Source organism: Motacilla alba, chromosome 21, assembly GCF_015832195.1.
Source record: "Motacilla alba alba isolate MOTALB_02 chromosome 21, Motacilla_alba_V1.0_pri, whole genome shotgun sequence".
NCBI lineage: Eukaryota > Metazoa > Chordata > Aves > Passeriformes > Motacillidae > Motacilla > Motacilla alba.
Window position 1 is genome coordinate 157,364 of NC_052036.1, and position 11,939 is coordinate 169,302.

Consider the following 11,939-nt stretch of genomic DNA (forward strand, 5'->3'; position numbering starts at 1 on the left):
CATTTTCTGATGCTCCCACATGTCACTTGGGAAAAAAGAAGGTAGATCAGGCAGGAACTGGTAAGAGAAGACATTGTGAAAGGCCCCTGAGCATCACAGCTACCTGAAGAGTCTTGAATTTCTTGTCCAGCTCTTGTTGCTTAACCTTACATAGTTCTTAAACTGCAAGAAGAGCAGAACCACATCACACCTTTGTTTCCTAATGCTCCTTTTAGATATGCTGCTCTTAAGAGAACTCCAGCATTCCAGCTGATCGTTACAGACCTGCTTGGATCCAGGCATACAATTTTATTTTATGGAACAATTTTCCTTACTTGTCAAGAGTTTAAAGTTACATGTTGAGGCAGCAGATGTCCTGGGCTGATCCTGTGAGCGCAGCCAGGCTGCGTGCAGGTCACTGCTCCCCTTTGGTGTGAGAACACTATCAGGAGTCAGTCACGGTTTTTGCTTTAATTCTCAGCACTTGTAGATTGTGTCTGCGCGTGTCAAACCGTGTAGAGAAAAGGTGTGTTTTGTCCCAGCAGCGCTCAGCAGTAAGGGAATAACTCGCTCTGAGGGGAAGGACTCGCTCTGAAAGGACAGAGTCGCTCTGAAAGGACAGACGCTCTGAGCGGACAGACTCGCTCTGAAAGGACAGACTCGCTCTGAGCGGACAGACGCTCTGAAAGGACTCGCTCTGAGACTCGCTCTGAGCGGACAGACTGACTCGCTCTGAGCGGACAGACTCGCTCTGAGCGGACAGACTCGCTCTGAGCGGACAGACAGACTCGCTCTGAGCGGACAGACTCGCTCTGAAAGGACAGACTGACTCGCTCTGAGCGGACAGACTCGCTCTGAGCGGACAGACGCTCTGAAAGGACTCGCACTGAGCGGACAGACTCGCTCTGAGCGGACAGACTGACTCGCTCTGAGCGGACAGACTCGCTCTGAGCGGACAGACTCGCTCTGAGCGGACAGACAGACTCGCTCTGAGCGGACAGACTCGCTCTGAAAGGGCGGACAGACTCGCTCTGAAAGGGCGGACAGACGCTCTGAAAGGACTCGCTCTGAGCAGACAGACTCGCTCTGAGCGGACAGACTCGCTCTGAAAGGACAGACTGACTCGCTCTGAGCGGACAGACTCGCTCTGAGCGGACAGACGCTCTGAAAGGACTCGCACTGAGCGGACAGACTCGCTCTGAGCGGACAGACTCGCTCTGAGCGGCGCGCAGCGGGCCGCCAGCCGGGCAGGGCTGCCTGTTGCGGTCCTGGAGCGCCACCTCGTGGTCAGAGTGCGCCGGTGCAGGCGCGGCACATCGGCGTGGCGCTCCTTGTGACGCTCGGGACTATGCCGCTCGACCTAAGTGAAGCCTGTCAACCCCGTTCGACTTAATTTCTCGGGCATTAAATACGGAGGTGCCCTTTCGCGTTACCAATTTCCGTCATTCCCATACTGTAATTAGGTGTGTTCGGTGCACTGGATTTGGCAGCAATTGTCCTTTGATATGCTCCCCAAAGAATTGTTCCTGTCTATGCATGCCTGTGTGTATGTCTGCCCTTGCTGATGCCCTGGATGCTGCTACTTAGAGATTTGCTTCTAATTATGCTGGAAGAAAAGAATGATATTACAACAGATTCACAAGATCTGTGGTGAGAGTTTTTAATGTTCTTTCATTACAGATCTCTCCAGGGAAGTTCAAACAGTGATACATGGACATTCCTGCTGAGTGCAGTGTTTCAGACTTATTTCTTAGTAACTGAGCTGAGCTTTCTCAGCAGGCAGTTTTGGAAGACACTCCAGTCTGTGCATGCTTACGGAATTTTAAAATCACAGTTGAGGTGATTGTGGTTTGGGGAGGCTCAGGCTTACCTCAGCAGTTACTTTATAGTCTATCTGAATTTATGCACATATTCACTGTTTATGTAGAAACCCAGAATAACTGAACTGATGCAAAAGTTAATGTACTCTACACAAACACCGGGGACCGGCGTGTGTATGGAAACGCAATGCCAAAATTCAGTGCCAGTGTGAATGAAGCCCTGTTCTTCTGCCCCAGGAAGGCAAATCATAATGGTAAGGTCTGAACACGGAATTAAATGTGCTCCTTGGCTCTGGGGCTGAGCAGAGGGAATGCCCCAGCCTTACCTGGACACAACTGAACTTTGTGTGATGTACTTGCATGTTTAAGGCCATGTGAGAATGGTGAAAAGTAGCCAGGCAGGCTTAATCCAGTTACAGCTGAGGGCTTTCTTAGCCTTCTTTCTTACCATTCCCCCATCAATCAATGGATTTAATAGATTAGCTCTGGGAATAGCCTGAGGAGGGGAGAGTGACTCAGTCACCTTCTTACACACCTGCAGTGAGTCATAGGACTCCTAAAATATGGTGTTGGATTATGCCTGTAGAGTGTCACTTCTGTGTTGTATTAAACAATGCCCAGCTGTTCTATTTGTGGTTTCTCATTTGTGTCCTCTGGGAGGCAGGTGAAGATTCACATGTGGTGATAGATACCAGAAAAATTCCAGCCTGTGCCTTATACCAAGCCTACAGTGACGTGTTTGTGCTGGCAGGGGGACAGTCACCCAGGTTGGCTAATCTGCTATTTAGCAATAGAGCAGGTACAGCCCTGCGGCTTTCTTAGATTTTCCTGGAGTATCTTTAAACTGGTGAGGCAGAACTATTTCACTGCAGACTCTTCATTTCAACAATCAATTGCTAACATTATGTTATGCTGATTTTCAGAATGGCAGGTGCTACAGGTGCTGTTTAATAGCACAGAGTAATGCTAACAAAACTGAAAATGTTATGATAACCTCACAGTGCGACTGTAATTTCTATTCTTGACCATAGATTTGTTAAACCATTTACTATTGAACAGGCCTTGGTCATGCCTAAGGCTGCCTACTGGAGAGTAATGCCCAGAACTCAGTGCAGTTCTCCATGAGGAAAGAGCCAAACGTTCCTCTATTCCAGATCTCTTTGGAAAACACAGTTTCATAATTAACTAAATTGTTGCTTTTAAACTGATTGGCATTGTTTCTGACAGGCATGCTACAGCAGTATTTGTGAGGGGAAAAGAATCCCCTCCCTGCTGACTACAGGGTTGTGGATTGTATTTGGTTTTATAACGCCTGAACTACTAAATTCATTACTCTGTAAAATTAGTCAAGATCCAAGACCGAGTTTTGGGAGAAACATTGTACAGTGTAATAGCATAATTGTCCCTCTTATCTTTTAGATTAGAATATCCATATATTCCAATTACCTTAATTTACATTCAAAACAAATGCACTTCCTCCTCTGTGCCTAAGTTCCCCAGCAATGCTGTCTCTCTTGATTACAGAACTTTTCCAAGGGATGCAATACTAATGAAAATTGTATTCTAAATCAAATATTCATTTGCAAGCAATTTTACCATTCCAGAACAATCCAGGAATTACATTTAGCATCATTAACTTAATTTAATCCATATGAGTGCAATAATTCAGTATTTAGATCTCCAACTGTTAAACAGCTTTTGCTGCCATTGTTGTTTTGCACTTAGTGGAGTGAGTTTGTGGAGGAAGGGAAGATGAGCCTGGAGAGCTTCCCTGATAAGTGGTGTTAACCACAGGACAAGAAGAGTTAGAAGGTGGCTCAGCTGTGCATGGCAGTGGGGTCCTAACAGCTCCGTACCATATAGCTGATAGAAAAATCCCTTCATCTTTGAGGAGTAAATTGGGAATTTTGAGAAAACACTATGAAGGTGGCCAGGGAGAAAGAAATTTAACTCATGAAGGTTATAAAAATTATCTCATCCCCTTTGATAATGGAATTGGTTACAGCGGAGCAGGAAATCTCAGTCAGTACTAATCTTACACATATCTGTTTACCAGGAAGAGTGACTGCTGATGATGGGGTGAGGAAGAAATGTCCCAGCAGCTGTTAGAAGTCCTGTACAAAGGTGCCATCTGCCTACAGCATGCTTTATTCATTTCTTTTAAATTGAGGATGCAATAGTCTGGTCAAAAGAGAGAGAAAGCTAGACAGCTTTCCATGAATCGGTTTGGGAAACTTTAGAATTCTTTCTCTCCAGCTCCCTAATCAATCTGCACCTGGTATTTGTAACAAGTTCTTTACTCCCAAGGGGTGTCATCTTAATTAGCCAATAGTGAGAAAATTTAATTAAAGGATCAATTATGTCCACCTGTAGCCAACTAGAGTATAGAAAGGAACGGGTCCTTAATAAAGTTAGATACAGCCTTCTGTGAATGCACGGAGTGTGTCACTCATTTATCCGTGTCACTTCTGACTCAATGGTGACATTAAATAGCGCTGTGAATTCTTGTTTGACTGCAGTTTCTGACTGAACACAGGTCCAATGCGAGCCTGCAGAGAACCAACATCCCTTCACTCACCCCTCAGGTGGTGCATACCAGGTATGCAGTACCTGCTCCTGGCTGTATGTGGGGGCATTTACCGGCCCTGTTGTCCCTGTGCCCCTACAGATTGCTGCTGCACAGCCCGTGTCTGAGAAGTTCCAGCTTTCAGCTGTAAAAAAGGCGTTTTTCTGAAGAACAATCTTTCACATTCAGAGTTTCGGTCCAGATACAGTGGACAACAGATTTTTGGAGCTAATTAGCACTGTTAGAAAAAAGTTTTTTTTAATATATTGACCCCCTTACAATACACATATATTTCCTCTTTCTTGTACCTTGGATTCTTTCATTAGCATTTCACTTTCTGAAGTAATGCAACTGAAAATGAAGTATCTCTCTAGAAAAAAAATTAAGACTCAAAACACTTCAGTATTTTCAGTGATAGTTTATTTACTCATAAACATTAAAGTATGCAAACCAGTTAAATGCTACTGTAACTTGAAATTCTAAAATTTTCAGATTTTGTTTGAAGGTGAAGGAAGGCTAAAATTATTAGCAAAGACTACTCAGTGCTGCCAACCAGCCTCTTAAACCTAAACCTGAGCAATTTAAACAGAATTAAAACCATGCTAATTACAAAAACTTACCATGAGGTTCCTTGCAGGGGGGTCACAGTTAGTCTTTGGAGGTCCAAGAATACCATTTTAATGTGTTACTCAGCAGAAGTAGCTGGTAATAGTGCAAGTGCTAAAATGCAAAATTCACAGATGGGACAGTTTGGAGATTATTCTGATTAAGGTGCAGAAAAAAAATGTAAGCAACTTTTTCAGTGGAATATGAACAAATGTGTAGGATTTCTTTCTCAGCCAGGGTGTTTAGAAACCCTCTTTAAACCAAGCATATTAAGGCACAACTGATTTCTTAATTCTGCAGGTGGAAAACTCCATCATGCAGTTTTGTTTGCTGTTTAGATGCTCTGCTATTCACAAGCCTCAGTGGGATATAGTAACGAAGATTCACTTGAAAATTACATAGGTTAAAAACTGTGTAATTATCCATATTCAGACTATTCACAGCTACAGCACAGTATTATGGTGTATAGAAAAATACAGATCCAAGCTTCAGTGGGTTGCAACCCCAAGTACACAACACAATTCCTCAAGCTCATACCACAAGTGGAAATAACCTTCCACTAGTTTCTGCTCTAATGCCTTGCACTTTGTAAAAAAGCTGCCTCCTACGTGACACATCAGCACCTGTCATAACTCAGTTCAAACTTTAGCAGTCTGTGTATATTACAGTGCTTTATTCATCTGGAAAGTCTTCCCTGTGACTAGTTTTAACAGGAGTTAACAGCATTCTTCTGGGCTGGAAGTGCGGCAGAAGCCTGTTTCCCATGAGTGGGCCGATCTAAAGCAAGTTAAAAACATCCATCCCCAAAGGAGATGTGGACAGAAATCCATCATGACAGCAACTCCATTTCCCCCAACCCACTTCTGATAAGGAACTTCCATTGCTAAAAGAACAAGTAATGTTCCTTGGCACAGATGAAATCTGGAGGGAGCTGCTTACCAGTCTAGGTGCGGGCACCCCAAGATGTGGGACCTGGATTTTAGATCTATGTCACTGCACAGTGCAAGGCTACAGTGGCTTAGAGGAGAGTGTCAGGTATCGATACGTGCTGAGCGGTGGCTCCTTTAGAACCTGCTTATCTGAAACAAACCGAGTGACTGCAAAAAGCTTTACAGAAGTTCATCGCAAAAGGGTAAAATTAATTAACTGCTCTGAATTCTTTGCATTCAGGGCTGCAAAACAAAGACACATATTACTTAAATCAGTTTTATTTAAGAATTTCCTACAGTGACAAATCTTATAAAAAGCATCCAAACACGAAACTGCAGCAAACAGCATTCTTTTGGATATCTTACAGACAGTGGAACTTCCACCCTCGAGAGGCACACTGAGCTCTAGTGATCTCTGCTAAAAGAGCTACTGCAAAGCACACCACAAGCTCAATGTTCTCATCACAAACCCCCATCATCTTCAAGTCACATTACCACACTTACAGATCATTAACAGAAAAAAAACACACACCATACAGCATTCACAGCAGTTGACATAAGGGAAAAGAAATACAAATATTCCATTTCACGTAACACATTCAACTAATTGATTAACTAGGTAGAGAACCCACTTAAAGTCTTCCACATGTGGATGTCCTTTGAATGCAATAAACACTCGTACGTTATCTGCTATCATTGCTCTCCGCACACTCTCTCACCAAAGCCACAGGATTGAGAGACATCTCGCCAAGTCAAATAAAATCCCATTAATGCACCACCAGGTCTCTGCATGCGCTCGCTCCTTTATCTCGCACATACTAGCCCTCTCATGCCTCGGCACCACCACCAATCCCACACATGGTTTCAGAAGTTCAAACAGCCTTCTGGTTCCATCTCACAGCCTTGCGTTCACAGCGTTGATACGACTCCATGAAATAAAGAGTAGCGGATAAAAATGGAACACCCACCGTCTAAGACGCAGCATGTGCAGTGTGATGAAGTATTCTTGGATGAGAAAGCATGTAGACAGAAGTATTCCTAAGGCAGAATATTTACAGCACTGCTTTCAATGAAGTGCTTCTTCCATACACATTTGAAATGAGATGAACTGCGGAGATTAAATGAAGCCTTCATATCGTACTTTAGTATGGAGGGGAGACAGTGTTAAAAAAACAAACAAACACAAACAAAAATGACACTGTGCTGTCCAACGGGGCGCTTGGAGAGTCTTATGGTGGGATCAAATTAAAAACAAGAGGGAGAGAATGCTGTTTCTGACCAATGGTTCCATTTTGAACATGCAAAGAATTCAGGTAGCCAGGAAACAAGGGGTAAAGTATTACAGGAGAAACCTTTCCTATTGACTGTAGTGTTAGTTCACCTATCGGGCAAACAGCAGTCCACTTCCAAACATTCAGAATTCCAACTAGATATGTAACAAAACTTAGAAAATTCCTTTTACCTTTCTTTTCTTTTTCTTTTTTTTTCTTTTTTTTTTAGAAAAGAAAAATGTCAAAAATACTGCTGAATATACTGCACACTGAACAAATTCATTTGGAAAACTTTAGCATATACGTAATTTACAGTATACTTACCATGAGTTAGAAAAATTTGATTTCCCACCATAGAGTCAGTATCAGAGCCCACTGCGTCTACATTCCCCAGCCTGACGACTTGGAATCCATGCTTGAACCAAAGCCTCCGTTAAACCCGCTGCTGGAGCCTGCGTTCGAGGCTGAGCCCCAGCCTATCGCTGCCCCCGAGTTGGACCCACCGTATGAGTTGTTGCCTGAACTAAACCCCTGGTTCTGCTCCCGCTGCATATTGCCCTGAGGCTGGTTGTTTCCTGAGGGCCCTGACTGGTTCTGTTGGCTGGCCAGCATGCCCATCATCCCCCAGCTGCTCTGCAGGGCAGCCTGCGCTGCTGCCATCATGGCAGGGTTGATGCTAAAGGCCCCGAAGTTCATACCCCCGCCCATGTTGCTGCCCTGGTTGTTGCCCAGTCCTCCCCCACCTCCTCTACTGTTACCAAACCCCCCCTGATTCCCAAAGCCTCCCGGGTTACCACCAAATCTTCCACCTCTCTCTAACTGTCTACTGCTATTGTGCTTAGGTTCAGCATTGGATATATGTACGCTGATTCCTTTAATGATCAAGTCCTCTCCACACAGAGACTGGGCAACCTATAAGAAATAAGAGGATGATTAAATGTATGTTAGATGTCCTTTTTTTCAAAAATGTTAGCAGTACAAGACAAAACACAAAACATCCCATACAATTCTGAGCAGGTATTTATCCTGCAAGAAAGCATATGCATGTACTTAATTCAATTTAAAGTGATTTATCTTTGCATTCATCACTACACTAACTGCAGTACAAAGTCCTGTCTGCACAGCTGCATCTAAAAGTGTACTCTCACTCCATTCAATAAATCAGACAGTGGGTAAGTATTTCATGTGTAGTTCCAGAAATTATACTTTATCATGCTACTAAAAGGTAGTCTATGAAGTTAAAATATTTTAAGACTTACCTGATCATCTGCAAATGTAACAAAAGCAAAAGCTCGGAAGGGTTTAGGAATGAAGACATCTACCACTTCCCCATACTGGGCAAAGAACTGTCGGAGTTCATCTGCCGTCATGTCCTCAGTGCAGCGTCCAACAAACACCTTCCTGCTGCGCAAAGGCTCATCAGGACTTTGCTGGAGAGAATTGAAGGAAAAAACTATCACTACTATAGTCCTTGAGAACTGAGTTACAGGATGGTAAATGACACTCTTAATCTAGCCTGTTCTAAGGGCTGCTGATGGAAGAAAGTTTGAGATTATAAATTTAAGACTTAAATAAATTTAAAAAATTCCATTCCAAGAACATGGCTGCACCTTGGTAAAGGTGGGGAGGAAGAACCGCAAGAAAAAAAGCATGGGAGTAACACACAGGGATGGTGACAAGGCCACTGCAGAACACTTTTTTTAAATAATTGCATACAGAGGCAAGAATAGAAGCTATAGGTTCAGTTTGGAACTCAAAGACTTGTTCTGCTCTTCCCCAAATCAGTGATTCCACCTGCTTTATTCTCCATTTATTCATGCAACAGGCAAGTTAGGCAGGTATTGCTGGACATCAAACAGAGATTTCTACCTGTATTTCATTCCCTCACGTAATGAGTGATTTTCCCAACATTTCAAATTACTTCCAGCTCACCCACCTGTTCCCTGTTTTCCTTCCTTGCTCTCACTTGTTCTGTTCATTCACAGTAAGGCCACATCCGAGAGCAGATAGGTAATCTGTGCAGCTGCTCCCCCCTGACACAGCTGATGAAGAGGTGCACTTGGAGTGTTTGGTACAAATAAAAGCAGTGGTAAATCCCAAAGTACCTTAGAGTTGGGAAGTTTACAGTCACACCATCTTCCATCAATCATGTGACGCTGAGACATTACTTTCACTTGGGTTTCGTAATCCGTGAACCGAACAAACCCAAAACCTTTCGAGTGGCCTGTTTTAATATCCTTCTTAACCTAGGTGGAAAAAAACCAAAAACCAGAAGTAACCACTACTATGAAGCATTTTGTTACTGAATGAATTTAGTAAAAATCTGTTTGAGAGTTCACCTGTCTTCCAACCCTTCTTATCACAGCAACCTCTAATTCCTAAACATCTTCTCCCAAAATTAAGAGGCTCATGAAAAAAAAAAAGAAGACATCCTTAGGAAGAGACACGGCTTCTGATCTTGTCCAAGTTTATAAAGCCCCTTTGTTTCTACTGCTTTCTCAGGAGCCTGATATCTGCCCAATGTCCCTCCTTACTTGAGCTGCAAATGGATTTTACCTGTACCATCAGAACTTCTCCAAAGGTACTGAAATATTCCTTTAAGTCTTGTTCAGTGGTTTTCCAGGGAAGACCCAAGACTATTAAATCTGAAGTCTTCTGCACTGCTCGTTTCACTTTCACAGCTGATGACGCATCGGTTTCATCCATTTTTCTCTTATTATCTGAATATAAAAAAAGTACATTAGACATCCTCAGCGCTGGAAATTGACCCACTGACTATGAACTGCATGGTGTTAAATTATAACCCATGATGAGGAAGAGTACAGACTGCAAGAGACACACACCAGCTGTTGAGAGCTAAATGGAACACATATCTGACTGCCCTGAACCAAAGCCAGTTCACAATCAAGTCCTCCTCCAAAATGCAAACTGACCCAGTTAGTTCTGCATTAGTTTACTTAAGAATTATGCAGCAACATTAACAGTACTATAAGGTAGGGAAAACATGAACTTTTAACAAGACTACTTTACTAGCAATTTATTTCCTTCTCTTTTTTTGGGGGGGGGCGGAGCAGGGTGGTCAGGTTTCCTCCTTTCCTGAGCACTTCTAAATGGTACCTCTGACCAAACCATGCTTTGAGCAAAAGTGTCTGAGTACAGAGATTATAGTACACTTCAAAGGGTACCCTTTGAAGGCCTATACAAGGCTAGCCTTCAAGGATAACGCAAGACTTTGTCTTTAAATTACTTGTTTAGGTAGAGTGTTAAAAAAATAATAAACTCAATGGGGTCAAACCTACTCGGCAGAACAGATACCTGAATAAATCACTGTGAATCTCTGTGAATTGGAGAGTTAAAGAGCAACATGTTGCCATGGTACTTCACCAGCGACTGGGACCTTAAAGAAAGCAGCCCTGAACAGACAACCGAAGCCACGAGGACAAACCTTTGGGATAATTCACGACGTAGACGAGGTTTCCCCAGCCGGCTTCGGGGGCGTGCAGGATGCCCTCGACCAGCCGGACTCCTCGCATGCACTGCGACACCGGGTTTCTGTAGCGCAGCCCGCACGCACCGGGGAACTGCGCCGTCACCGTGGACAACAGCACCGTGCCGTCGTCCTCCGACGGGATTTCGATGGGCTCATCGTTCTCGTCCTCCGTCACCCGGATATACTCCGACATCTTCGCTGGAAGTTACTGAAGTACAAAAGGAAAAGAGCAGGCGTAAGCGATCGCCCTATCTTCTTCGGCCTGACGCACGAATCTCTCTTTATTACACAACAGGGGGCACCGAAACGCGCTAGTCATTAACACTAAAGCCTCCAGGCCTGCCGTAAACCTCGGCCTGTCCGGGAGCTACGGAGGTACCAACAACGACTTGGTCCCGAGCACAGCGGAAATTCCCAGGGGCACCATGGGCTACCTTCGCGTAGCCGGGAGCACAGACCCCGCCGGCCTCGCCGCCCGCCGATCCCGCCCGATCCCGCGACCTCCGGATGCGGCTCCACCCGCCCCAGCACCGCGGGCAGGCGGCCGGGCCGGCCCCTACCCGACCCCGCTCACCAACCAGGGAAGGGAGCGATATCCCAAGAACCCCTCAACACCACCTCCACCGCACTCTACCCGCCGCCGCACAAAATGGCGGCCACGGCCCCTGAGAGGCCGGGCCGGGGCGCGGGCCGAACCATTCCAAGCGGCCGAGGGGGGGGCGAACGGCGGCGGGGCGCTCGGAACGCGGGAGAGCGTGGAGCCCCAGCCGTGCCCCAGCGGACGCCGCCGCTCACAGCCGGAGCTCGGCCGGCGTTCTCGGAACCGGCGACGGCAGCTCTCAGAGCCGCGCTCCCCCCAAGCGCGGGGCCGGTGGTGCGGTCCTGCCCGCGCCTGCGCGAGCGCGGGAGCTGCCGGGAGCCGGCGCCGTCCGGGAGCTGTCCGTGAGGGCCGTAACGGCAGAGCTCCGGAATAGGTACTGGTTCCTGGGCCGGCCCCGAGTAACTCGCCCGGAGCAGCCGCTAGTAAAGACATCCTTCCAAAGTTCTGTGACGCCTCTCTCCCGTTTTCGCTACCAGGAAGAACCAGGCCACCTCAAAAAAAACCAAACCAAAACAAAAAAAAAAAAAAAAAAAAAAAACCAAAAAACAAAACAAAACAAAAAAAAAAACCAAAAAACAAACAAAAAACCAAAACAAAAAACAAACAAACAAACAAAAAAACACCAAAAAAAAACCAACCAAAACACCAAAATCCAAACTTGTTCACTTTGCATGTTC

General features: G+C 45.2%; 1 protein-coding gene across 3 annotated transcripts; it reads right to left on the minus strand.

The window, feature by feature from the left end:
* Nucleotides 1-4,768: 4,768 nt before the first annotated feature.
* On the minus strand, nt 4,769-11,519 carry LOC119710623 (TAR DNA binding protein). Of its 3 annotated transcripts, XR_005259587.1 has the most exons (7): nt 11,236-11,519; nt 10,617-10,869; nt 9,728-9,891; nt 9,277-9,417; nt 8,431-8,601; nt 5,911-8,083; nt 4,769-5,085 (listed from the first exon to the last, which is right to left on the minus strand). XR_005259587.1 is itself a non-coding variant. In XM_038159920.1 (6 exons), exons 2-6 carry the CDS (start codon nt 10,852-10,854, stop codon nt 7,553-7,555), a joined length of 1,245 nt encoding a protein of 414 aa, XP_038015848.1. In that variant the 5' UTR covers nt 10,855-10,869; nt 11,236-11,519; the 3' UTR covers nt 4,769-7,552. The 3 variants fall into 3 exon arrangements, 2 of the variants coding, with proteins under 2 accessions (XP_038015848.1, XP_038015849.1); XM_038159920.1 differs by having other exon boundaries at nt 4,769-8,083; XM_038159921.1 differs by lacking the exon at nt 11,236-11,519 and adding an exon at nt 11,096-11,211 and having other exon boundaries at nt 4,769-8,083.
* Nucleotides 11,520-11,939: the final 420 nt, after the last annotated feature.

Coding starts and splice junctions, on each gene's coding strand:
- LOC119710623 (XM_038159920.1), bottom strand. CDS start 10,854: ATGTCGGAGTATATCCGGGTGACGGAGGACGAGAACGATGAGCCCATC. Junction 8,602..9,276: donor GTAAACTTCCCAACTCTAAG/GTACTTTGGGAT, acceptor AATTCTCTCCAG/CAAAGTCCTGATGAGCCTTT. Junction 8,084..8,430: donor TTACATTTGCAGATGATCAG/GTAAGTCTTAAA, acceptor TATTTCTTATAG/GTTGCCCAGTCTCTGTGTGG.